Source organism: Anolis sagrei, chromosome 5, assembly GCF_037176765.1.
Source record: "Anolis sagrei isolate rAnoSag1 chromosome 5, rAnoSag1.mat, whole genome shotgun sequence".
NCBI classification, from domain to species: Eukaryota; Metazoa; Chordata; class Lepidosauria; order Squamata; family Dactyloidae; genus Anolis; species Anolis sagrei.
The window spans coordinates 198,128,140-198,155,438 of NC_090025.1; the positions used below are offsets into that span (position 1 = coordinate 198,128,140).

Sequence of the window (27,299 nt, forward strand, 5' to 3'; positions counted from 1 at the left end):
GGCATTCTCTCCTGACGTTTCGCCTGCATCTACCAACAGACCTCACTACCTCTGAGGAAGCTTGCCATAGATGCAGGTGAAACGTCAGGAGAGAATGCCTCTAGACCATGGCCATATAGCCCAAAAAAACCTACAACAACCCAGTGATTCTGGCCATGAAAGAGTTCGATAAGTTGGGTGTCCTGGCGGTGGGTCCATAGGTGGCTGTGGGGCTATTCTTGACCTGCATGTTCGCCCGCAGTGAGGGCATCGCTTTCCAGATGGAAGGTGGTCTCAGTCAGGGTTGACTTGGTGCCTCTTCCTTTCTCTCTTTTGCTCTCTATTCGTGCCTATTCAAATTCTACAGCACTGCTGGTCACAGCTGACCTCCAGTTAGAGTGCTCAAGGGCCAGGGCTTCCCAGTTCTCAGTATCAATGCCAGAGTTTTTAAGGTTGGCTTCGAGCCCATCTTTTTTCAATCTTTTTTCCTGTCCAACATTCCGTTTTCCATTCTTGAGTTTGGAGTAGAGTAACTGCTTTGGGAGATGGTGGTTGGGCATCCGGACAACCTGGCCAATCCAGCAGAGTTAATGGTGCAGGACAGGCATTAGTGTCCCTACTACGGATGTCTCAGTCCTCAAACACGGTGATGGCAACCAGACTGGTTGACAACTCACAAATAGAGGGAGAAAACGTAGAGGCAGTGAAAGACTTTGTATTTCATAGAATCATAGAATCAAAGAGTTGGAAGAGACGTCATGGGCCATCCAGTCCAACCCCCTGCCATTTCTAGGTGCAAAGATGACTGGAGACGAAGAGTGCAGCCAGGAAATCAGAAGACGTTACTTTCTTGGGAGGAGAGCAAGGATCAATCTCGATAAAATAGTGAAGAGTACGCACCCAAATACCTGGGAGTCACTTTGGACCGTGCTCTGACCTACAAGAAGCACTGCCTGAACAGCAAGCAAAAAGTGGGTGCTAGAAACAACATCATACGAAAGCTGACTGGCACAACCTGGGGATCACAACCAGACACAGTGAAGACATCTGCCCTTGCGCTGTGCTACTCTGCTGCTGAGTACGGATACCCAGTGTGGAACACATCTCACCACGCTAAAACAGTGGATGTGGCTCTTAATGAGACATGCCACATTATCAGGGGGTGTCTGCGCCCTACACCACCGGAGAAATTACACTGTCTAGCCGGTATTGCACCACCTGACATCCGCCGGGAAGTAGCAGCCAATAGTGAAAGAACCAAGGCAGAGACATCTCCAGCTCATCCCTTGTTTGGGTATCAGCCAGCACATCAACGACTTAAATCAAGACATAGTTTTCTAAGATCTACAGAGACACTCGCTGGAACACCTCAGCAAGCGAGAGTCCAAAAGTGGCAGGCTCAAACCCAGCACCGCAACCAATGGCTGATACCAAATGAGAGACTCCCTCCTGGGCGCACAGAAGACTGGGCAACTTGGAAGGCGCTGAACAGACTGCGCTCTGGCACCACGAGATGCAGAGCCAACCTTCAGAAATGGGGCTACAAAGTAGAATCCTCGACATGCGAGTGTGGAGAGGAGCAAACCACTGACCACCTGCTGCAATGCAACTGGAGTCCTGCCACATGCACAATGGAGGACCTTCTTGCGGCAACACCGGAAGCACTCCCAGTGGCCAGATACTGGGCAAAGGACATTTAACCAGCTACCAAACTCACAAGTTGTGTATTCTTCTGTTTGTTTGCTTCGTTCTGTTAGAAATGTAATATAATGGACTACTCTGACACGACAAATAAAATAAATAAACATAACAACAACGACGTCTGGCTCTGCAGCTAATCCGTTCCTACCTGGACAGGTGTGCCATCCAATTCGAAATCCCAAATGCTATTCAGCTTTGTTGTGAAGTTATGGGATGGAGATGTTATCTGAAAGACCCTAAAAGTTGGAGCCATGAAAATGGGGCCCGTTTGGATGACCTCCTAATGCCCCACTTGACTTTAGAATCATAGAATCATAGAGTTGGAAGAGACCTCCTGGGCCATCCAGTCCAACCCCACTCTGCCAAGAAGCAGGAATATTGCATTCAAATCACCCCTCGTTTAAAAGCTTCCAAAGAAGGAGCCTCCACCACACTCCGGGGCAGAGAGTTCCACTGCTGAACGCCTCTCACAGTCATAGAATCATAGAATCAAAGAGTTGGAAGAGACCTCCTGGGCCATCATCCAGTCCAACCCCATTCTGCCAAGAAGCAGGAATATTGCATTCAAAGCACCCCTGACAGATGGCCATCCAGCCTCTGTTTCAAAGCCTCCAAAGAAGGAGCTTCCACCGCACTCCGGGGCAGAGAGTTCCACTGCTGAACGCCTCTCACAGTCATAGAATCATAGAATCAAAGAGTTGGAAGAGACCTCCTGGGCCATCATCCAGTCCAACCCCATTCTGCCAAGAAGCAGGAATATTGCATTCAAAGCACCCCTGAGAGATGGCCATCCAGCCTCTGTTTCAAAGTTTCCAAAGAAGGAGCCTCCACCGCACTCCGGGGCAGAGAGTTCCACTGCTGAACGCCTCTCACAGTCATAGAATCATAGAATCATAGAATCAAAGAGTTGGAAGAGACCTCCTGGGCCATCATCCAGTCCAATCACATTCTGCCAAGAAGCAGGAATATTGCATTCAAATCACCCCTGACAGATGGCCATCCAGCCCCTGTTTAAAAGCTTCCAAAGAAGGAGCCTCCACCACACTCCGGGGCAGAGAGTTCCACTGCTGAACGGCTCTCACCGAAACCCCTTGCTAATAAGCCAGTAGTTTCAAGTAGGGCAGTTAGATCTGATTTAGACTGAATCAACAATCTAAAACAGGTAGTTTGGCACCACTTTGACTGTCATGGCGCAATGGGAGTTGTAGTTTTATGAAGTCTGGGGTCTTCTGTGCCAAAGAGGTCTGGTGTGCAATTAAATGAAAATAATGTGTAGTTCACGTCTTTACCAATCAACACACTGTCTTGCTAGCGAAAAGATATGCCATGGAGATGATCAGGACATCAGTTTCCAGATAGAAAGCAGTCCCAATTAGGGTTGGCTGATTTCGCCTTCTTCCTCTTTGCATGTTTCTCCCTTTTGCCCTCCATTTGTGCCTCGTCAAATTTTACAGCACTGCTGGTCACAGCTGATCTCCAGCTAGAGCGCTCAAAGTCCAGGGCTTCCCAGTTCTAAGTGTCTATGCCAAAGTTTGCTGATTACGTTGGCTTTGAGCCCATCTTTCAATCTCTTTTCTTGTCCTCCAACATTATGTTTTCCGTTCTTGAGTTTGGAGTAGAGCAACTGCTTTGGGAGACGGTGGTCGGGCATCCGGACAACGTGACCGGCCCAGTGGAATTGATGGCAGAGGAACATCACTTCAATGCTGGTGGTCTTTGCTTCTTCCAGCACGCTGACATTTGTCTGCCTGTCTTCCGCAGCGCTGATGGAATCGTTCCAGGAGTTGCATGTGATGTCTGTAGACAGTCCACGTTTCGCAGGCATATAGCAGGGTTGGGAGAATAATAGCTTTATTAACAAGCTCCTTGGTATCCCTATGGATGTCCCGATCCTCAAACACTCTCTGCTTCATTTGGAAAAATGCTGCACTCACAGAGCTAAGGCAGTGTTGTATTTCAGTGTCGATGTTGACTTTGGTCAAGAGGTGGCTGCCAAGGGAGTGGAAATGGTCAACATGTTCTAATGTTACACCATTAAGCTATATCTCTGGCATTGGAGAGGGATTGGCTGATGACTACTGGAAGAGCACTTTGGTTTTCTTGATGTTTAATGACAGGCTGAGCTTCTCGTCTGCTTCTGCGAAGGTGTTTAGAGTGGCTTGTAGATCTTCTTCTGACTGTGCACAGACGACGTTGTCCTCAGCATACTGGAGTTCTATAACAGATGTTGTTGTAACCTTGGTTTTGGCTTTCAGTCTGCAGATGTTATATAGCTTGGCATCTGTCCAATAGTTGATTTCCACTCCGGTAGGAAGCTTCCCATCAACAAGGTGAAGTATCATAGCGACTAAGATGGAAAAATAAACATAACAACAACGTCTAGCTCTGCAGCAAATGCACTCCTACCTGGACAGGTGTGCCATCCAATTCTAAATCCCAAATGCTATTCAGCTTTGTTGTGAAGTTATGGGATGGAGATGTCTGAAACCTTATTCTCCATCTTCATTGCTATGATACTTCACCTTGTTGATGGGAAGCTTCCCACCGGAGTGGAAACATCTCTCAGACGGATGGCAAGCTATTTAACCTCTGCAGATTGAAAGCCAAAACCAAGGTCACAACAACATCTGTTATAGAATTCCAGTATGCCGATGACGACATTGTCTGTACGCATTCAGAAGATCTACAAGCCACTCTAAACACTTTCGCAGAAGCATACGAGAAGCTCAGCCTCTCAATGAACATTGAGAAAACCAAAGTGCTCTTCCAGCAGACACCAGCCATCCCCTCCCCAATGCCAGAGATACAGCTTAATGGTGTAACATTAGAAAACGTTGACCATTTCCACTCCCTTGGCAGCCACCTCTCCACAAAGGTCAACATTGACACTCAAATGCAACACCGCCTGAGCTCTGCGAGCGCAGCATTTTTCTGAATGAAGCAGAGAGTGTTTGAGGACCGGGACATCCGTAGGAAGACCAAGGAGCTTGCTTATAAAGCCATTGTCCTCCCAACCCTGCTATACTCCTGTGAGGCATGGACTGTCAACAGACATCAACATTGAGACTGAAATACCACACCACCTGAGCTCTGCGAGTGCAGCATTCTTCCGAATGAAGCAGAGAGTATTTGAGGACCAGGACATCCGTAGGAAGACCAAGGAGCTTGCTTATAAAGCTATTGTCCTCCCAACCCTGCTCTATGCCTGTGAAACATGGACTGTCTACAGACGTCACATGCAACTCCTGGAAAGATTCCATCAGCGCTGCCTCTGGAAAATCCTGCAAATCTCTTGGGAAGACAAGCAGACAAATGTCAGCGTGCTAGAAGAAGCAAAGACCACCAGCATTGAAGCGATGGTCCTCCGCCATCAAGTCCGCTGGACCGGCCATGTTATCTGGATGCCCGACCACCGTCTCCCAAAGCAGTTGCTCTACTCCGAACTCAAGAACGGAAAACGAAATGTTGGAGGACAGGAAAAGAGATTGAAAGATGGCCTCAAAGCCAACCTCAAAAACTCTGGCATAGACACTGAGAACTGGGAAGCCTTGGTCCTTGAGCGTTCCAGCTGGAGGTCAGCTGTGACCAGCAGTGCTGCAGAATTTGATCCTGACTCACAGTTTTCAAGAACGGAAAATGGAATGTCGATGGGGAGGAAAAGAGATTGAAAGATGGCTCAAAGCCAACCTCAAAAACTCTGGCATAGACACTGAGAACTGGGAAGCCCTGGCCCTTGAGCACTCCAGTTGGAAGTCAGCTGTGACCAGCAGTGCTGCGGAGTTTGATCCTGACTCACAGTTTTCAAGAACGGAAAACGGAATGTTGTTGGGCAGGAAAAGAGATTGAAAGATGTGCTCAATGCCAGCCTCAAAAACTCTGGCATAGACACTGAGAACTTGGAAGCCCTGGCCCTTGAGCGCTCCAGCTGGAGGTCAGCTGTGACCAGCAGTGCTGCAGAATTAGACTCAGCACTGAGAAGATGGCTTTGAGAGGCAGCAGATCCCATGAGTTGTCTCTATAGACCTGTCAGCAGCTTATGACAATGTCAATCATCTCCTTCTCCTGAGGAAAATTAGTCACAATAGAAATAATAGGTTATTAGTCCCACCTTCAGCATGGGAATAAGCAAAGAAGAGTCCCCGCCCCTTTGTGGGCGGAGCCTTACCCAATCGGCCACGCCCCCTCCAACCTCTCTCTCTCTCTTCATCACATCTCGCCTTCCTATTGGTTCCCAAGCCATGTCCTGGTTTTTGATTGGCCCGCTCGACGAGGCGGGGCTCAAACCCCGCCAGTCCATTGGGCCAATGCTGACGTGACGTCACGACGCTTCCTGGCGTGGTCGCCACGGCAACCGCCCAAGCCGTGCGTTCTGATTGGACGCCTGTCTTGCGCTATCCCGCTGCCTGATTGGTCCATCGCGGGGAGAAGGAGGCGGGAGCTGCGCCGGAAGTCCCTGCTGAGGGAAGCAGAGGGCGCTTCCGGTGCTGATGTGGCCGGAACCCAGAGAAGGAAGCAGCTGAGGAGGAGGAGAAGGTGAGTCCACGAAAGGGGAGAGGCACCACCACAATCACAACATATGTATATATAGTATGTTATATTATAGTATTGATTATTATATCTCTACGTCTAAGCCAAAGAGCCGGCGTTGTCCGTAGACGCCTCCTAGGGCTGCTTAATCTATTACATTTGGCCCAGGCATTGGTTTTGAAATGCTAGTGTGTTACTGTTGATTGTTGATAGTTTATTTTGTTGTATTGTTTTGTATTTTGTATTGTAATCACCTCTCAACAAAAGATTTCTCCAGGCACTGCCAGGCCATCCAATGCTAATCAAGGTGGTCAGTTGAAACATTCCCACCTAGCTCCAGCAGACAAGAGTCCTTTGTCCCACCCTGGTCATTCCACAGATATATAAACCCTCTGTCCTAGTTCCAACAGACCTCACTACCTCTGAGGATGCTTGCCATAGCTGCAGGCGAAAAGTCAGGAGAAAATGCCTCTAGAATCCTAGAGTTGGAAGAGACCTCCTGGGCCATCCAGTCCAACCCCATTCTGCCAAGAAGCAGGAATATTGCATTCAAAGCACCCCAACAGATGGCCATCCAGCCTCTGTTTAAAAGCCTCCAAAGAAGGAGCCTCCACCACACTCTGCGGCAGAGAGTTCCACTGCTGAACGAAGTCAGGAACTTCTTCCTCATGTTCAGATGGAATCTCCTCTCTTGTAGTTTGAAGCCATGGCTCCATTGCATCGGTAAATGGAACATAGGAATGGCACAAGGATTATGAGAACGGATCTGATTTCAACTGAGGCATTATGTTATGTCTGTTTTGTTGATCTGTCTTGTTGATTGTTAACTGTTGTGGATTGATGCTGTTGATCCTGTTTGTTGCATTGTTATGTTTTAATTGCAATGACACTGTTTGATAATTGTCCCATGTAAACCGCATTGAGTCGCCTGTTAAGGGCTGAAAAATGCGGTATAGAAATAAAGCAAATAAATAAATAAATAAATAATAGTCTCCTGGGAAGCAGAAAGGAAGATTGCTCCCTCCTCCTCCCTGTGGCTTCCTCTCACATATTTATCCATGGCTCTTATATCTCCTCTCAGCCTTCTCTTCTTCAGGCTAAACATGCCCAGCTCCTTAAGCCGCTCCTCATAGGGCTTGTTCTCCAGACCCTTGATCATTTTAGTCGCCCTCCTCTGGACACATTCCAGCTTGTCAATATCTCTCTTGAATTGTGGTGCCCAGAATTGGACACAATATTCCAGGTAAAGTGGTCTAACCAAAGCAGAATAGAGCATGGGGAGCATGACTTCCCTAGGCTCCTCTTGGTGCAGGCCAAAATCTCATTGGCTTTTTTTGCCGCCACATCACATTGTTGGCTCATGTTCAACTTGTTGTCCACGAGGACTCCAAGATCATGTCATTAGCCACAGATGCAGGTGAAACGTCAGGAAGAACTGTTACTGGAACATGGCCGTACAGCCTGAAAAAAACTCATAACAACCCAATAATAATAATCTATGTAAATTAATATGTAATGTTCGTTTGTGGGATTAATATAACTCAAAAACCACTGGGTGAATTGACACCAGATTTGGACACAAGACACCTGTCAGGCCAACGAGTGACCATCACTCATAAAAGCATGAACATATTGGTGCACACATATCATGTGTCTTCTGTCCAAAATGCTTGGGCACACAACTGTTTTCAATCTCAGTTTTTTTCCAGATTTTTTTTTGAATACTTGAGATAATGCGGATATGGAGTATTAATCTGAATTACTACATTCCAGCTGCAAATTTCTATAACCTCTATGTCTTATAGTTGCCAGCGTTATGATCCTGTTTCCTGTGTCTTTAACAGCATTTTGGTTCGCAAGCAATAATTATCCTTTCTTGCCTGGACTTTTTGGCTTTTGGCCCCATCTCCATAGACCGTTGAATGCAGTGCGAAGCTAGCTCCAAACTGCAGCAGCCAGAGAACAAACTTCCACAGAAACTTGAGAAAGAAAGTCCTTAATGTGCATCATTGCGCTGTGATTTGTCCAGTCACCACCTGGACCTCAAACAGGTTCCAAGATTTCCTATAAAATCATTTGCACAGCAAAAGCACTTTCTACAGTAATGGTGTGAAACTGCATTACATGGTCGGTGTAGATGGGGTCTCATATTCAGTACTTCCTACCGTTGGTCCATTTGCCAACCACTCTTCCCACTCCAGGGGCTCAGCTTCAAACATTCAAACACATCCCAGCCTTCCAGTCCTTCCTTGTTCTTACACAGTCCTCGTGGACAACAAGTTAAACATGAGCCAACAATGTGATGTGGCGGCAAAAAAAGCCAATGGGATTTTGGCCTGCATCAAGAGGAGCATAGTGTCTAGATCTAAGGAAGTAATGCTCCCCATGCTCTATTCTGCTTTGGTTAGACCACACCTGGAATATTGTGTCCAATTCTGGGCACCACAATTCAAGAGAGATATTGACAAGCTGGAATGTGTCCAGAGGAGGGCGACTCAAATGATCAAGGATCTGGAGAACAAGCCCTATGAGGAGCGGCTTAGGGAACTGGGCATGTTTAGCCTGAAGAAGAGAAGGCTGAGAGGAGATATGATAGCCATGTATAAATATGTGAGAGGAAGCCACAGGGAAGAGGAGGGAGCAAGCTTCCTTTCTGCTTCCCTGGAGACTAGGACGCAATGGAACAATGGCTTCAAACTACAAGAGAGGAGATTCCATCTGAACATGAGGAAGAACTTCCTGACTGTGAGAGCCATTCAGCAGTGGAACTCTCTGCCCCGGAGTGTGGTGGAGGCTCCTTCTTTGGAAGCTTTTAAGCAGAGGCTGGATGGCCATCTGTCAGGGGTGATTTGAATGCAATATTCCTGCTTCTTGGCAGAATGGGGTTGGACTGGATGGCCCAAGAGGTCTCTTCCAACTCTTTGATTCTATGTTTCTATGAAATCTTGTGCAGATTATGAACTCCCTTCTTCTTCTTGCTCTCATGCTGGCTGATAGTACGATGTCTACATCTCATTGTCTATGTGATGTAACGCTCCAAAAATGCTGCCCTTGCTGTTGGTTCCTACCTGAGTGAAGTGTGAGTAAGTTTTCATTCTTTCTTTGCCTGCCTAGTGCATAAATGCGTGGAAGATGCACCTGACAGCTGAACCGAGCTGAGATCTTACATGTTTTGACACTGGAATGAGGCCGAGTGTGGTGACACAAGTCTTAGAAGTGGATGCCTCAGGGTTATGAGACAATCTTTTGCAGATGAGACTCCTGCCAAAGCTGAGTGCCCCAAGGAGGCCTTGCTTGGGTTGCCACCCAGCTGTTCTTATGATTCATCCTTGCTATTTACGTGGCCGCAAGAAAGATGACTTTTTGTATAGGCGGTTGTCTTTGGGTGTGCTGGGAAAGCCACATGTTGTTGCCGGCTGAAACAGAGAAGCGTTTGTTTCTTTATGCATAATGCTAACTCTGAGAAGATACTTCAGGATTTCCATGCAGGTTTTCCAGCTAAAGCACCTCCTGCAGGAAGCCATCCAGCCTGCTTTAAAGGTATCTAGAGAAAGAGACTCTGCTTTTCTGTCTAAGCAGTTGCTTTCATTGCTGGACCACATTCACTAACAGGAAGTTCCTTCTAATGTTTACTCTTAGACTGGCCTACTATCTCGGTATTTAGGTATTTAAAGAGTGTCTTTATAGGTAAATTATTACCTATAAATTATTTGATTGAGAACATAAAAGGCACTGCAGACTCCTTCAACCAGAGAAGTCAGCCATAGCAGGGCACCTGATGAACCAGCCTGGACACAGCATATTATTTGAGAACACAGAAATGCTGGACCACTCTCACAACCACCACGTCAGACTACACAGAGAAGCTAATGAAATCCACAAGCATGTGGACAATTTCAACAGAAAGGAGGAAACCATGAAAATGAACAAAATCTGGCTACCAGTATTAAAAAAACTCTAAAATTGCAACAGCACAACAACAGAGAGGAAACAAACAAGGACATCTAATCACCTCTCAACAAAAGATTGCCCCAGGCACTGCCAGGCCATCAAATGTTAATCAGGGTGGTCAGTTGAAACATTCACACCTATCTCCAGCAGACAAGAGTCCTTTGTCCCACCCTGGTCATTCCATAGAGATATAAACCCCTTTTCCTAGTTCCAGCAGACCTCACTACCTCTGAGGATGCTTGCCATAGGTGTAGGTGAAACGTCAGGAGAGAATGCCTCTAGAACATGGCCATAGAGCCTGAAAATCCTACAACAACCCAGTGTTTCTGGCCATGAAAGCCTTCGACAATATATTTGATTGAGATGTTCAAAGAATGCAGTCAATCATGGATTGGCAGCCCTGATAATAATAAAGCAACTTCAGCCAGATACTACTGTAGTTCCATGCCTTGTTGATGGATTCTCACAATAATCTATCTTTCCCTGCTTCACATTCATGGCAGGTAAATACTGTCAGCTCCAGCAAAGGATCGCTGCCTTGTCGTGGCACTGGAGCTTGAGCACCACAACGGGATCCCAGCCGAACTGTTCAAAATCTTGAAAGATGATGCTGTCGAGGTGATGCATGCCATATGCCAGCAAATATGGAAAACACAAGAATGGCCATCAGACTGGAAAAAAATCAACTTCTATCCCCATACCGAAAAAGGGGAATGCTAAAGACTGCTCAAACTTCCATACAGTGGCCCTTATTTCTCATCATGCCAGGAAGGGAATGCTCAAGATCCTGCAAGGAAGACTCCAGCAAGACATGGAGAGAGAGTGGCCAGATGTTCAAGCTGGGTTTAGAAAAGGCAGAGGAACGAGAGGCCAGATTGCCAATATCCAGGTGCTGGAGAATGGAGAAAGGCAGGGAGTTCCAGAAAAACATCTACTTCTGCTTCATTGACTCTTCTAAAGCCTTGGACTGTGTGGATCATCATAAATTGTGGCAAGTTCTTGGTGGGATGGGCATCCCAAGCTCCCTTCCCTCTCTCCTGAGGAATCTGGACAAGGACCAAGGAGCCACAGTCAGGACTGACCACGGAACAGGAGACTGGATCAAGGTTGGGAAAGGCGTACGGCAGGGTTGTCTACTCTCACCCGACCTATTCAACTTGTATGCAGAACACATCATGTAATGTGTGGGGCTTGATGAATGTAAGGCTGGGGTGAAAATTGCTGGGAGAAACATTAACAACTTCAGATATGCATATTTATTTATTTATTTATTTATCGTGTCAGAGCAACCAGTCGATTATATTACATTTCTAACAGAACAAAGAAGTTCTTCCTCATGTTCAGATGGAATCTCCTCTCTTGTAGTTTGAAGCCATTGCTCCATTGCATCCTAGTCTCCAGGGAAGCAGAAAACAAGCTTGCTCCCTCCTCCTCCCTGTGGCTTCCCCTCACATATTTATACATGGCTATCATATCTCCTCTCAGCCTTCTCTTCTTCAGGCTAAACATGCCCAGCTCCTTAAGCCGCTCCTCATAGGGCTTGTTCTCCAGACCCTTGATCATTTTAGTCGCCCTCCTTTGGACACATTCCAGCTTAGAGTCAATATCTCCCTTCAGTTGTGGTGCCCAGAATTGGACACAATTACATCCTAGTGCGGTTTGGGAGAGGAAAAACCATGTATGATGGGAATTGCAGTATCTTCACTGACTTCTTTAGACCATTCCTACCCACACTAATGACTGAACAAGATCAAACTTGTCATACAGAGCCCCCCATGACCCACTCAACATCCTGGTGTGTTTTGTAGGACAATGGACCATGATGGGACTTGCAGTACCTTCACTCACTTTCTGAGACTACTGCGACACACACCAAAGACTGATCAAGGCCAAACTTGGCACATAGAGCCCCCATGACCCACTCTGCATCCTGGTGCAGTTTGGAGGAGAAGGGGTCGTAGATGATGGGAGTTGTAGTTCACCTACACTCACTGAACCCAGGTGCCATTGGATCTAGATTCAATTTGGATCACGGACAAACAACGCCTTTCTCAAATAACCCAGGCACTGCCTGATCCCCAAGCTAGTATACAAATATAATACTACCAGCAACAACAACAACAATAGATTGGTAACCACCATTCGAGTTCTTTAGTGGTTCAAAACCCTTTGTCAACATTACGGTATCAGTTGTGTGTAGTTAGTCAGTTCTTCTAACTTTTTAATGGTTACTAGCTGTCCCCTGCCATGTGTTGCTGTGACCCAGTCTGTGTATATGTGTTTTGTGTGTATATATATTTGAGTATATGTATTTTACATGTATATATGTAGTTTTGTGCATGTTTTGTTATGTTTGTTTTGTTTTTTAAGTCCCTTCTGCTGTGTTTGTCATTGTTTATATGAGTGATGGTCATCCTTGGTCCGAGAGTTGTCTTGTGTCCAAATTAGGTGTCAATTCATCCAGTAGTTTTTGAGTTATGTTCATCCCACAAACGAACATTACATTTTTATTTATATAGATAATGGTTGAATTGGAGAAATGCCATGGTTTAAGAAAGCAATTCAGAGTGGGTTTGTCACAAAGTTCTGGACTGAGGGACTTGCAGATTCATGGCAGGAGACTCTCTCGTCCAGTGAAGTGGAACATGATTGGCAGATTCAGACCTGAGCCTGTTACCTCTAAGAATAGCATTGTGCCGAAATGCCAGAAGAGATTGAGCTGGAAGCTCTTATCAGGAGGCCTTGGATGGAGTTCCGGCTGATAATGCAAAGCGGAACTCCACTACAAACAAGCCTGCCTCATATCTTTGAACAGGACAAGGAAAACTCTTTTCTGCTTACATAGGTATTTATTTAGGTGCAAAGCCTTGGGACCACACATGAGGTGTCAAGTGTTGGCAAGCCCCTGATTTGTGTCTGCTGCCTGTTCTGAAAATGGTTTGTGTGTCTAATGTATTGTCGAAGGCTTTCATAGAATCCTAGAATCAAAGAGTTGGAAGAGACCTCCTGGGCCATCCAGTCCAACCCCATTCTGCCAAGAAGCAGGAATATTGCATTCAAATCACCCCTGACAGATGGCCATCCAGCCTCTGTTGAAAAGCTTCCAAAGAAGGAGCCTCCACCACACTCCGGGGCAGAGAGTTCCACTGCTGAACGGCTCTCACAGTCAGGAAGTTCTTCCTAATGTTCAGATGGAATCTCCTCTCTTGTAGTTTGAAGCCATTGTTCCATTGTGTTCTGGTCTCCAAGGAAGCAGAAAACAAGCTTGCTCCCTCCTCCCTGTGGCTTCCTCTCACATATTTATACATGGCTATCATATCTCCTCTCAGCCTTCTCTTCTTCAGGCTAAACATGCCCAGTTCCCTAAGCCGCTCCTCATAGGGCTTGTTCTCCAGACCCTTGATCATTTTAGTCGCCCTCCTCTGGACACATTCCAGCTTGTCAATATCTCTCATGGCCGGAACCACTGGGTTGTTGTAGGCTTGTTCGGGCTATATGTCCATGTTCTAGAGGCATATTCTCCTGATGTTTAGCCTGCATCTATGGCAAGCATCCTCAGAGTTAGTGAGGTCTGTTGGAACTAGGAAAATGGGTTTATGTATCTGTGGAAAGAACACAGAAATGCTGGACCACTCTAACAACCACCATGTCAGACTACACAGAGAAGCCATTGAAATCCACAAGCATGTGGACAGTTTCAACAGAAAGTAGGAAAGGAGGAAACCATGAAAGTTGAAGCATTCCAGCAGACAAGAGTCCTTTGTCCCACCCTGGTCATTCCACAGATATATAAACCCTTTTTCCTAGTTCCAACAGATCTCACAACCTCTGAGGATGCTTGCCATAGATGCAGGCGAAACATCAGGAGAAAATGCCTCTAGAACATGGCCAATTTCAACAGAAAGGAGGAAACAATGAAAGTGAACAAAATCTGGCTACCAGTATTTAAAAAAAAACTCTAAAATTACAACAGCAAAACAACAGAGAGGAAACAATCATGGACAGCTAATCACCTCTCAACAAAGGATTGCCCCAGGCACTGCCAGGCCATCCAATGCTAATCAAGGTGATCAGTTGAAGCATTCCAGCAGACAAGAGTCCTTTGTCCCACCCTGGTCATTCCACAGATATATAAACCCTTTTTCCTAGTTCCAACAGATCTCACAACCTCTGAGGATGCTTGCCATAGATGCAGGCGAAATGTCAGGAGAAAATGCCTCTAGAACATGGCCAATTTCAACAGAAAGGAGGAAACCATGAAAGTGAACAAAATCTGGCTACCAGTATTAAAAAAAACTCTCCCAGGCCATCAAATGCTAATCAAGGTGGTCAGTTGAAACATTCACACCTAGCTCCAGCAGACAAGAGTTCTTTGTCCCACCCTGGCCATCATTCCACAGATATATAAACCAATTTTCCTCGTTCCAACACTCCTCACTACCTCTGAGGCTGCTTGCCATAGATGCAGGGGAAACGTCAGGAGAGAATGCCTCTAGAACATGGCCATATAGCCCGAAAAAACCTACAACAACCCAGTTTGTGTGTGTCTTCATATGAAGAGACCCGGCTTCCTATTCACTCTCTTATTTGCCCCTCTTGCTCTTCCTTCTTTCTGAAGAATCTCCAAGTTCCTGGACAGAGATGCCGTTTCTTTCTGTGTGTTTGGTGCAGATGCAACATTTATTTGCAGGCACACCTATCAACGATCCCAATTCATAAAAGTCTGTACTCTGAAAAATGCTTATAGCTCCACCCATATGCATAATGCAGTACAAAAATAAACAATAAAACAAACACCCACACCCAAGGTATGTAGTTCTTCTTGCAGGAACTTGCTGCTGGAGTCATGTGTTCAAGATTATTGTCTGCAAACGGAAGTAAAAGAACTGCAGTAGACCCTCCACATTTGCTGGAATGGGGCACAGCTTCCCTGAAAAGGGGGAAAACACCAACGTAAAAACATTTTTTGCTTGAGATAACATTGCTCTAGGAATTCCCAGGTCCTTCAGTGCAATTATGTGATCCACTTCCAAGAGATAACAAATCAACCACATCTGGGATTCTTTTGCTGGAAGTTGACCTAGAATTGCACTGGAGACATGAGATATCTTAGAACAAATTAATTAAATCTGTGGATAATAAAATACGCAAAAGTTGAACCTCAAATGTGGAGTATGTACATTTATATATCTGTTTCTTGCGTACTCTAGTCATTCCCCGTGGCCTTCCAGGGAAGGATCTGTTAGGAAGGTGGTTTTAAGATTATGCACGAGTTAAGAATTGTCCCACTTAACGTACCTTGGGATGCATTCCAGATTCTGGACTCAGCAAAATGGAAATTCTTGTTTTTCACAGGCTAGGGGCTACCTTTTGAGCTTGGTGTGTCAAAATTTGCCAAAAACCTGAGCATAACTTGGGCGAAGTATCACTTTGAGAAAAAAATCCGTAATTTTGCAAAATTTATAGTTTAAATAAGAAAAATGTATAATCCATGCTGATTTATGGAGTGAACAATGCTCTAATGTACAGATGTTAAATGTGTAGAGCCTTTTACAAATTTAAGGATGGAATTAGATTGGCTCTTATAAGGTGTATTCCTCTGTATGTGGCCGCATGTGTCTGTGTGTCATCAAAAATAGCCATGCGTGTCAGTGCTGACACGCATGTCATAGGTTCACCATCATGGGCCTAGGCAAGCATGTGGCTTCATTTTTTTGTATCTTATTTCCCTGCCTGGAGCGCCAGACTTTCTCTAATTGAGAAGGGCAGGGCATTGGATCCTATAATGTGATGTGGCGGCAAAAAAAGCCCATGGGATTTTGGCCTGCATCAATAGGAGTCTAGTGTCTTGATCCAGGGAAGTCATGCTCCCCATGCTCTATTCTACCTTGGTTAGACCACACCTGGAATACTGTGTCCAATTCTGGGCACCACAATTGAAGAGAGATGTTGAGAAGCTTGAATATGTCCAGGGGAGGGCGACCAAAATGATCCAGCGTCTGGAGAACAAGCCCTATGAGGAGCGGCTTAAAGAGCTGGGCATGTTTAGCTGAAGAAGAGAAGTCTGAGAGGAGACATGATAGCCATGTATAAATACGTGAGAGGAAGTCATAGGGAGGAGGGAGCAAGCTTCCTTTCTGCTGCACTGGAGACTAGGACACAATGGAGCAATGGCTTCAAACTACAAGAGAGGAGATTCCATCTGAACATGAGGAAGAACTTCCTGACTGTGAGAGCCGTTCAGCAGTGGAACTCTCTACCCTTGAGTGTGGTGGAGGTTCCTTCTTTGGAGGCTTATAAACAGAGGCTGGATGGCCATCTGTCGGGAGTGCTTTGAATGCAATATTCCTGCTTCTTGGCAGAATGGGGCTGGACTGGATGGCCCAGGAGATCTCTTCCAACTCTAGGATTCTATGATTCTACACCAGGCATGGGCAAACTTGGGCCCTTCAGGTGTTTTGGATCTGTTTTGAAGTCCAAAACACCTGGAGGGCCCAAGTTTGCCCGAATACCTGCTATACACCATTGTGCACAGTTACTTGTTTTGGTAAGTTGAGGGCAGTTTTTGGGACCAAAATTACAGGTGCTGATACAATCTGTGGATAAGCCAAGAGTCATTCTCTGAAGAAGGGAAAGCACACATTTACAAATGTGTCTTTGTTAACATCTGCATTTCTCTCTCTTCTTCCCTGCTGTCCTCCTGAAGGCTCAAGATGCTGAGCCGTTTGTCAGGCCTCGCAAACACCGTCCTCCACGAGCTCTCAGGGGACGGAGAAGATGACGGTGCTTCTACTTTGCCCACTGTAAGTACTGTCTCCTGTCTCAGAGTTGTTGCATGTTGTTGCGTGTTGCTTCTTCTTTCCCTCTGAATTGCCTTCTTTGTCCTGTTAGCTACGAAAACCTCAAGGCGCCCTGTAACTGTACTGTACTACTAAGCTTCTGCCATCATGTTTACTTTCATGCAAGCATTGGCACAGATCCGGTCCAGTAGACTGCTCCAAAAAATCACAAAAGCGGCGATTGCAGTGATTTCTTTACGCACACATTCATCCATATCCTGCTTTTTCTTCAGTTCCAGGACTCAACGCAGCTTGCGGTGTTAAAACAAATATAGATAAGCTGCCAAATCATTAAAACATACAAATGTTATGATACAGTTCAAAGATATGGTTGTGTTAGCCTGGAATATCAGTCGACAAACTATCATGGATATCAGGGAAGCTGATGAGGAAACACAACATACAAACAATCTACAGACCCACCAAGAAAATCCAACCAATGCTCCGTTCAGCAAAGGACAAGAGGGATCCCCTCACCTCTGCAGGAGTCTACCATTGTATACCATGCAGCTGTGGACAAGTCTACAGAGGGACCACCAAACGCAGCATTGCCCAAACACGCATCAAGGAACACGAAAGGCACTGCAGACTACTTCAACCAGAGAAGTCAGCCAGAGCAGAGCACCTGATGAACCATCCTTGACACAGCAGATTATCTGAGAACACAGAAATGCTGGACCACTCCAACAACCACCATGTCAGACTACACAGAGAAGCCATTGAAATCCACAAGAAGGATGTGGACAATTTCAACAGAAAGGAGGAGACCATGAAAATGAACAAAATCTGGCTCCCAGTATTAAAAAACTCCAAAATTACAACAGCAAAACAACAGAGAGGAAACAACCAGGCACATCTTAACACCTCTCAACAAAATATTTTCCCAGGCTCAGCCAGGCCTTCAAATGCTAATGAAGGTGGTCAGCTAAAACATTCACACTTAGCTCCAACAGACAAGAGTCCTTTGCCCCACCCCAGTCATTCCACAGATATATAAACCCATTGTCCTAATTCCAACAGACCTCACTACCTCTGAGGATGCTTGCCATAGATGCAGGCGAAACGTCAGGAGAAATACTTCTAGAACATGGCCATATACTTCAATGATTTCAATGGCTTCTAGAGAAATACTTCTAGAACTGGGCATGTTTAGCCTGAAGAAGAGAAGGCTGAGAGGAGACATGATAGCCATGTATAAATATGTGAGAGGAAGCCACAGGGAGGAGGAGGGAGCAAGCTTGTTTTCTGCTTCCTTGGAGACTAAGACGTGGAACAATGGCTTCAAACTACAAGAGAGGAGATTCCATCTGAACATTAGGAAGAACTTCCTGACTGTGAGAGCCGTTCAGCAGTGGAACTCTCTGCCCCGGAGTGTGGTGGAGGCTCCTTCTTTGGAAGCTTTTAAGCAGAGGCTGGATGTCCATCTGTCAGGGGTGATTTGAATGCAATATTCCTGCTTCTTGGCAGGGGGTTGGACTGGATGGCCCATGAGGTCTCTTCCAACTCTTTGATTCTATGATTCTATGATTCTATATAGCTCGAAAAAACCCACAAGAACCTAGTGATTCCGGCCATGAAAGCCTTCGACAATACATTATCATGGATATTAACTGAGAGAAAGAAGATGTTAGCATAAGCTTTCATAGGTTCAAGGTGTATTTTTACTGTAGGATTAATACAGCCTTATGCCAGTTTAACGGCATAGCTTAATGGGATCCTGGGATTTGTAGTTTTGCAAGGTCTTTAGCTTTCACTGCCCAAGAGCGCTGTTCCCTCCCCAAACTACAGTTCCCAGGATTCCATAGCATTGAACCAAGACAGTTCAAGTGGTGGCAAACTTCATTATTTTTACTATTTTAATGCACTCTGGCTTGGCTTGTGTTTATTATTCCGGCATAAACATTTCCTTTTCTCGTCCAGAGTTTTATGTAGTACATGTGTTCTGCACATTGTGATTGATTTTTCATTGCATTATCCTGTTTTGTTTTATTTTGCTTTGTTTTATTGTCTTCCTATGTATTGTCGAAGGCTTTCAAGGCCGGAATCACTGGATTGTTGTAGGTTTCTTCAGGCTATATGGCCATGTTCTAGAGGCATTCTCTCCTGACGTTTCGCCTGCATCTATGGCAAGCATCCTCAGAGGTTGTGATGTCTCATAGATGCAGGCGAAACGTCAGGAGAGAATGCCTCTAGAACATGGCCATATAGCCTGAAAAAACCTACAACAACCCTGTATATTCCTACGTTTTTTTCTATTTTATTGTGTTGTTGGTTCTGTTGGTTTGTTTTACAGTATTTTGCTGCAATGTATTTCTGGGCTCGGCCTCGTGTAAGTCACCCCGAGTCCCCTTTGGGGAGATGGTGGCGGGGTATAAATATAGATTATTATTATTATTATTATTATTATTATTATTTATTTCAGACTTTTAGTATTATGTTTTACTTTTAGTTCAGCCTCAGTTCTAGCTATATACCTGTAAGTATTCTTTACATGGATATTTCTTTCTTTTTTTGCCGCCCCCCCCCCCCCCCAATGTTTATTATTTTGGTTGTGAATCAGAATGCTTGCAAAAAAGTAACAAATAAATAATTGGGAGGAAAGGGGGAGGTCAAATCATCTGCCTGCTGTCCTTGGTTTGTGTTGGATAATTATTCCACTGCACAAATACATCAGAGCATGAAGAGTAGTTCTTGCTTAGAACCGTTGTTCCAATTATAATTTCCTGGGACTAGCATACATTTGGTGTTTCAGAGAGGAGAGAGGAGGCAGATGGTTTTTGGCATTGAGAGCCTTGGGTTGTTGTAGTTTTTTCAGGCTATATGGCCATGGTCTAGAGCAGTGGTTCTCAACCTTCCTAATGCCGCGACCCCTTAATCCAGTTCCTCATGTTGTGGTGACCCACAACCATATACATTATTTTCATTGCTACGTCATAACTGTAATTTTGCTACTGTGATGAATGGTCATGTAAATAGGATATATTTTCATTTACTGGACCAAATTTAGCATAAATACCCATTATGACCAAGTTGGAATACTGGTGGGGTTTGGGGGGGGGGGAGGATTGATTTTTGTCATTTGGGAGTTGTGGTTGTTGGGATTTATAGTTAACTAACAATATAAGAGCATTCTGAACTACAACAACAATGGACTTGAACCAAACTTGGCACACAGAACTCCCATGACCAACAGAAAATACTGGAAGGGTTTGGTGGGCATTGACCTTGAGTTTGGGAGTTGTAGTTCACCTACATCCAGAGAGCACTGTCGATTCAGACAATGATGGACCTAGCTTGGCACAGATACTTCATTTCACTTCACTTCATTTCTTAATTAGTCGCTCTCCACCAAGATGCTCCGAGTGACTTACAGTCTAAAATAGCATTTACACAATATAAAAACATTAAACATAAAAACATTCAACAGTGACTATTTGGGTACTCAATATGCCCAAATGTGAACACTGGTGGAGTTTGGGGAAAATAGACCTTGACATTTGGGAGTTGTGGTTGCTGGGATTTATTGTGCACCTACAATCATAGTTCAGCAGCAATCAAAGAGCATTCTGAACCCCATCAACAATAGAATTGGGCCAAACTCCCCACACAGAACCCCCATGACCAACAGACAATACTGTGTTTTCTGATGGTCTTTGGTGACCTCTCTGACACCCCCTGGCGACTCCCCCAGGGGTCCCGACCCCCAGGTTGAGAAACACTGGTCTAGAGGCATTCTCTCCTGACATTTCGCCTGCATCTATGGCAAGCATCCTCACCTCTGACGATGCTTGCCATAGATGCAGGCGAAACGTCAGGAGAGAATACCTCTAGACCATGGCCATATAGCCTGAAAAAACTACAACAACCCAGTGACTCCAGCCATGAAAGCTTTTGACAATACATTGAGAGCCTTGTTTCTCTTGTGTTGCTGCAGGGCCCAGACTTGGAGCCATCACAGCAGAACGGAGAGGAGGCCCCGGAGGACTTGTTGGAGCGGCTGGCCCACACGGAGAGGCTGGTGGTCCAGTTGAAGGACCTGGTCCGGGAGAAAGACGCCCAGCTCCAGAAGAAGGAAGCCTTTCTCCAGGTGACCATATGCAATGTTCTCTCACATATCTTGGGCTGTGTCAGAAGGAGTCTAGATCAGTTTTTCCCAACCTTCCTAATACCGTGACTCCTTAATACATTACCTCATGTTGTGGTGACCCCCAACCATAAAATCATTTGTGTTGCTACTTCATGACTCTAATTTTGCTACTGTTATGAATTGTAATGTAAATATCCGATATGCAGGATCTTTTTTCATTCACTGGACCAAATTTGGCACAAATACCTGATACACCCAAATTTGAATACTGGATGGGGGGGGGGGGTTGTTGATTTTGCCATTTGTGAATTGTAGTTGCTGGGATTTCTAGTTCACCTACGATCAAAGAGCATTCTGAACTCCACCAACGATGGAATTGAACCAAACTTGGCTCACAGAACTCCCATGACCAACAGAAAATAATGGAAGGGTTTGGTGGGCATTGACCTTGAGTTTGGGAGTTGTAGTTCACGTACATCCAGAGAACACTGTGGACTCAAGCTATGATAGATCTGGACCAAACTTGGCATGAATCCTCAATATGCCCAAATGTGAAATGTGGATTTGGGGGAAATATACGTAGATATTTGGGAGTTGTAGTTGCTGGTATAGAATCATAGAATCAAAGAGTTGAAAGAGACCTCATGGGCCATCCAGTCCAACCCCCTGCCAAGAAGCAGGAATATTACATTCAATATGTATAGTTCACCTACAGTTGAAGAGCCCCTTGAAGCCCACCAACAATAGAATTGGGCCAAACTTCCCACACAGAATCCACATGACCAACACTCAATACTGTGTTTTCTGATGGTCTTTGGCGGCCCCTGTTCAATGTTCCAATGTTCTCTCTTGCTAAGGAGGCTTTTCCTTGTAATAAAATAATATGGTTGCACTATTTACAAAAGCAAGGTTTCCATAACACAAATAAAGTTCTTTATACTTCCTTCTTTGCTTCCGCTCTGGGCTTCTTTCTCATGTAGATAAACAGCTTCGCTCTCACAGAGCTTCCTCTCTCACCGAACTTACACAGTAGCTTTTGACACACAGCAGCCTTCACACTGGAGCTTCACATATGAGGCCTCCAACCTGGGGTTTCTCACACCAGGCCTTCCTCATACTGAGGTCTACTAACACTCTCTCACACTGAGGCCTACTAACACCGTGGCCTCTCTCACACGGAGACCTTCTCATACTGAGGCCTCTCTCACACTCAGACCTTCTCATACCGAGGCCTCTCTCACACGGAGACCTTCTCATACCGAGGCTTCTCTCACACTGAGCCCTTCTCATACTGAGGCCTCCCTCACACTGAGACCTTCTCATTCTGAGGCCTCTCTTACACTGAGACCTCATTCTGAGGCCTCTCTTACACTGAGACCTTATCATTCTGAGGCCTCTCTCACACTGAGACCTTCTCATTCTGAGGCCTCTCTCATACTGAGGCCTCTCTCACTCTGAGACCTCATTCTGAGGCCTCTCTTACACTGAGACCTTCTCATTCTGAGGCCTCTCTTACACTGAGACCTTCTCATACTGAGGCCTCTCTCACTCTGAGACCTCATTCTGAGGCCTCTCTTTCACTGAGACCTTCTCATTCTGAGGCCTCTTACACTGAGACCTCATTCTGAGGCCTCTCTCACACTGAGACCTTCTCATTCTGAGGCCTGTCTTACACTGAGACCTTCTCATACTGAGGCCTCTCTCACTCTGAGTGCTGCTAAGCTACAGGCACAGCTGCCTATATTGAACTACAGCTTTTGCTGAGTCACTACATCCACTTAACTCTTGCAGTGCTTGACTCACATTTTTGTAATTAAGCATGCCTTGTTAATTTTTAATACTTCTGATACTCTTCACCTGGAGTAATAACCCAGTTCTGGGAAAAGCAATTCAAGAGGGATATTGACAAGATGTGTCATTTCTCGCATAGGTGTTTAGGAGGGCACTCCTTTGCCTGCTAATGTAGAGGCCTTGTGTGTTGTGTTGCTTCGCTGTGAGCATTTTGTCATGTGCCTTTTGCGTTCCCTCCTCCAGGAAGAAAGGCAGGCTGCAGATGCCAAGCTGCTGAAGCTGAAATTGCAGGCCAAGGCAAAGCTGGCGTCTCTGAACAAGCGCATTGAAGAGCTGACAGAAAAGGGGGGAGCGTCGCTGGGAGAGCCTCCCCCTCCTGCTAAGGTAGGCCCAAACCCCAGATTGAGTATGGCCTCAGTACTCTTTTCCTTGAGGCTGAGCCCCAGGTGTACTGGCAGACCCACTTCAAAGGATATTGAATTAAGCATTTTGAATGGCCTCCATCCAGACCAAGCATGGGCAAACTTTGGCCCTCCCTCCAGGTGTTTTGGACTTCAACTCCCACAATTCCTAACATCCTACTGGCTGTTAGGAATTGTGGGAGTTGAAATCCAAAACATTTTTGGGGTGCAGAAATTGTCCTGGGCCCTTCTGCATTTGCTTACCTCAACCAAAGCAAATGGAGGCACTTCTGCTTATTGGGTTGTTGTAGGTTTTTTCGAGCTATTTATGGCCATGTTCTAGAGGCATTCTCTCCTGACGTTTTGCCTGCATCTATGGCAAGCATCCTCAGAGGTAATGAGGTCTGATGGAACTAGGAATTTATTTTATTTATTTATTTCAAAGTTTTCTATACCGACCTTCTCACCTCATTGAGGGACGCAGCCCGGTTTCCAACCATAAAAACACATACAATCAGTAAAATATCATAGTTCACAATTACAGTAACACATTAAAAATAACAATATATTTAAAACTACGGTGGTCAGTCGTCATATTAAAATCAAATATACATCATCTTCCATCCAAAATCCTAGGGTGTTGTCTCATTCATCGAAAGCCTGTCTCCACAACAGGAAAAAGGGTTTATATATCTGTGGAATGTCCAGCGTGGGACAAAGAACTCTTGTCTGCTGGAGCTAGGTGTGAATGTTTCAACTGACCACCTTGATTAGCATTTGATGGCCTGGCAGTGCCTGGGGCAATCTTTTGTTGAGAGGTGATTAGATGTCCCAGATTGTTTCCTCTCTGTTGTTTTGCTGTTGTAATTTTAGAGTTTTTTTTTAATACTGGTAGCCAGATTTTGTTCATTTTCATGGTTTCCTCCTTTCTGTTGAAACTGTCCACATGCTTGTGTATTTCAATGGCTTCTCTGTGTCGCCTGACATGGTGGTTGTGAGAGTGGTCCAGCACTTCCGTGTTCTCAAATAATCTGCTGTGTCCAGGCTGGTTCCTCAGGTGCTCTGCTCTGGCTGACTTCTCTGGTTGAGTGAGTCTGCAGTGCCTTTCATGTTCCCTGATTCGTGTCTGGGCAATGCTGCTGCGTTTGGTGGTCCCTCTGGAGACTTGTCCACAGCTGCATGGTCTATGGTAGAGTCCTGTAGAAGCTTCTGCTTATTTCCGCTGATTTCCCACATGCCTTTTCTCTCATTCTATTTGCTAAGCGGTTTGAAATTAATGTATTGTCAAAGGCTTTCCTGGCCGGAATCACAGAGTTGTTGTAGGTTTTTTGGGCTGTATAACCATTGTTCCCAAAGCATTCTCTCCTGACGTTTCACCTGCATCTATGGCAGGCATCCTCAGAGGTTGTGAGGTCTGTTGGAAACTAGGAAAATTGGGTTTATATATCTGTGGAAAGTCCAGGGTGGAACAAAAAACTCTTGTCTGTTGGAACTAAGTGTAGATGTTTCAATTGGCCACCTTGATTAACATTTGATGGCCTGGCAGTTTTTAGTTGTGTCTTGTTACTGCCTGAGGGAATCTTTTGTTGAGAGGTGATTAGCTGTCCCTGATTGTTTCTTGTCTGAAGTTGCCCAGTGTCAGAGTGCTGTTCTTTATTTACATTTATAAGTTTTCAAATTATTTTGCTTCTCTTCAACCTCTCCAGGGTCTTTCAGAGTTGCAGAACAATTCCTGAAACAGTAAAGAGAATAATAGAATCAAAGAGTTGGAAGAGACCTCATGGGCCATCCAGTCCAACCCCCTGCCAAGAAGCAGGAATATTGCATTCAGAGATTTTGCAAAATATACTCTTGATGTATAGATTAGAGATTATAGAGTATAGATTATGGATTAGAGAGATGGGCCAAAACTAAGAAAATGAAGTTCAACAGTGACAAATGCAAGATACTCCACTTTGGCAGAAAAAATGAAATGCAAAGATACAGAATGGGTGACGCCTGGCTCGAGAGCAGTACGTGTGAAAAAGATCTTGGAGTCCTCGTGGACAACAAGTTAAACATGAGCCAACAATGTGATGTGGCAGCAAAAAAAGCCAATGGGATTTTGGCCTGCATCAATAGGAGCATAGTGTCTAGATCTAAGGAAGTAATGCTACCCCTCTATTCTGCTTTAGTTAGACCACATCTGGAATATTGTGTCCAATTCTGGGCACCACAATTCAAGAGAGATATTGAGAAGCTGGAATGTGTCCAGAGGAGGGCGACTCAAATGATCAAGGGTCTGGAGAACAAGCCCTATGAGGAGCGGCTTAGGGAACTGGGCATGTTTAGCCTGAAGAAGAGAAGGCTGAGAGGAGATATGATAGCCATGTATAAATATGTGAGAGGAAGCCACAGGGAGGAGGAGGGAGCAAGCTTGTTTTCTGCTTCCTTGGAGACTAGGACGCAAGGGAACAATGGCTTCAAACTACAAGAGAGGAGATTCCATCTGAACATTAGGAAGAACTTCCTGACTGTGAGAGCCGTTCAGCAGTGGAACTCTCTGCCCCGGAGTGTGGTGGAGGCTCCTTCTTTGGAAGCTTTTAAGCAGAGGCTGGATGGCCATCTGTCAGGGGTGATTTGAATGCAATATTCCTGCTTCTTGGCAGGATGGGGTTGGACTGGATGGCCCATGAGGTCTCTTCCAACTCTTTGATTCTATGATTCTATGTCCGTGCTTGCAAAAGGGCACCACTGTGCAGAGCCCCTTTTTTCATTGCTTCGGATAGATGTTCACTTTGAGTTTCCTTCTGCTTTCTGCCTCCAGGATGAAAATGATCAGAGAACACACAGCAAAGCAGAAGGGGAGACAGAAGGACTACAGAGGCAGCTTCAGGAACGGGATGAATTGGTGGCGAAGCTCCAAGAACAGCTGGAGGCAGCGACAGGAAGCCTGGCAGAGGCACAGGCCCAGGTAAGGGACCCCTGTTCTTTTTTTCCCTTTGTTATCATGGGCCTGTATGATGGCACAAAGTTCCAGCTTGCCTAAAGGAGGCAGTTGTGAGATCTATATTTGAAAAGCCATCCTTGGACCCCTCTATAATGGACAACTAGCAGCCAGTGTCCAACTTTCCTTTTCTGAGAAAGGTCTTGGAGTGTTTGGTGGCCTCCCAACTACAGGGATTTCTGGATGAAATGGATTGTTGTTGTTCGTTCGTTCAGTCGTCTCCGACTCTTCGTGACCTCATGGACCAGTCCACGCCAGAGCTCCCTGTCGGCTGTCACCACTCCCAGCTCCTTCAAGGTCAGTCCAGTCACTTCAAGGATGCCATCCATCCACCTTGCCCTTGGTCGGCCCCTCTTCCTTTTGCCTTCCACTTTCCCCAGCATAATTGTCTTCTCTAGGCTTGGCTGTCTCCTCATGATGTGGCCAAAGGACTTCAACTTTGTCTCTAGTATCCTTCCCTCCAGTGAGCAGCCGGGCTTTCTTTCCTGGAGGATGGACTGGTTGGATCTTCTCGCAGCCCAAGGCACTCTCAGGACTTTCCTCCAACACCACAGCTCAAAAGCATCTCTCTTCCTTGGCTCAGCCTTCCCTAAGAAGGTCCAGCTCTCACATCCGTAGGTGACTCCAGGGAAGACCATGGCTTGGACTAGGCAATGGATCTTGGTTGCCAGTCTGATGTCTCTACTCTTTACTCTTTTATCAAAACTAGACATTGCTCTCCTCCCAAGGAGGAAGCGTCTTCTGATTTCCTGGCCACAGTCTGCATCTGCACTCATCTTTGCGCCTAGAAATACAAACCCTGTCACGCCCTCCACGTTTTCTCCCTCTATTTTCCAGTTGTCAATCATTCTTGTTGCCATAATCTTGGTTTTTTTGATGTTTAGCTGCAACCCAGCTTTTGCGCTTTCTTCTTTCACCTTGATTAGAAGGCTCCTCAGCTCCTCCTCGCTTTCGGCCATCAGAGTGGTGTCATCTGCATATCTGAGGTTGTTCATGTTTCTTCCAGCCATTTCCACCCCAGCTTTGCATTCCTCAAG

The 27,299-nt window shown here is 45.5% G+C and overlaps 1 protein-coding gene across 1 annotated transcript; it reads left to right on the forward strand.

Annotated features, from left to right (window-relative positions):
* The first annotated feature begins 6,134 nt into the window (after positions 1-6,134).
* On the forward strand, positions 6,135-26,304 carry LOC137097148 (golgin subfamily B member 1-like). The gene is made up of 5 exons (XM_067468532.1): positions 6,135-6,213; positions 16,865-16,961; positions 20,932-21,084; positions 23,119-23,259; positions 26,083-26,304. Exons 2-5 carry the CDS (start codon positions 16,872-16,874, stop codon positions 26,302-26,304), a joined length of 606 nt encoding a protein of 201 aa, XP_067324633.1. The 5' UTR covers positions 6,135-6,213; positions 16,865-16,871.
* Positions 26,305-27,299: the final 995 nt, after the last annotated feature.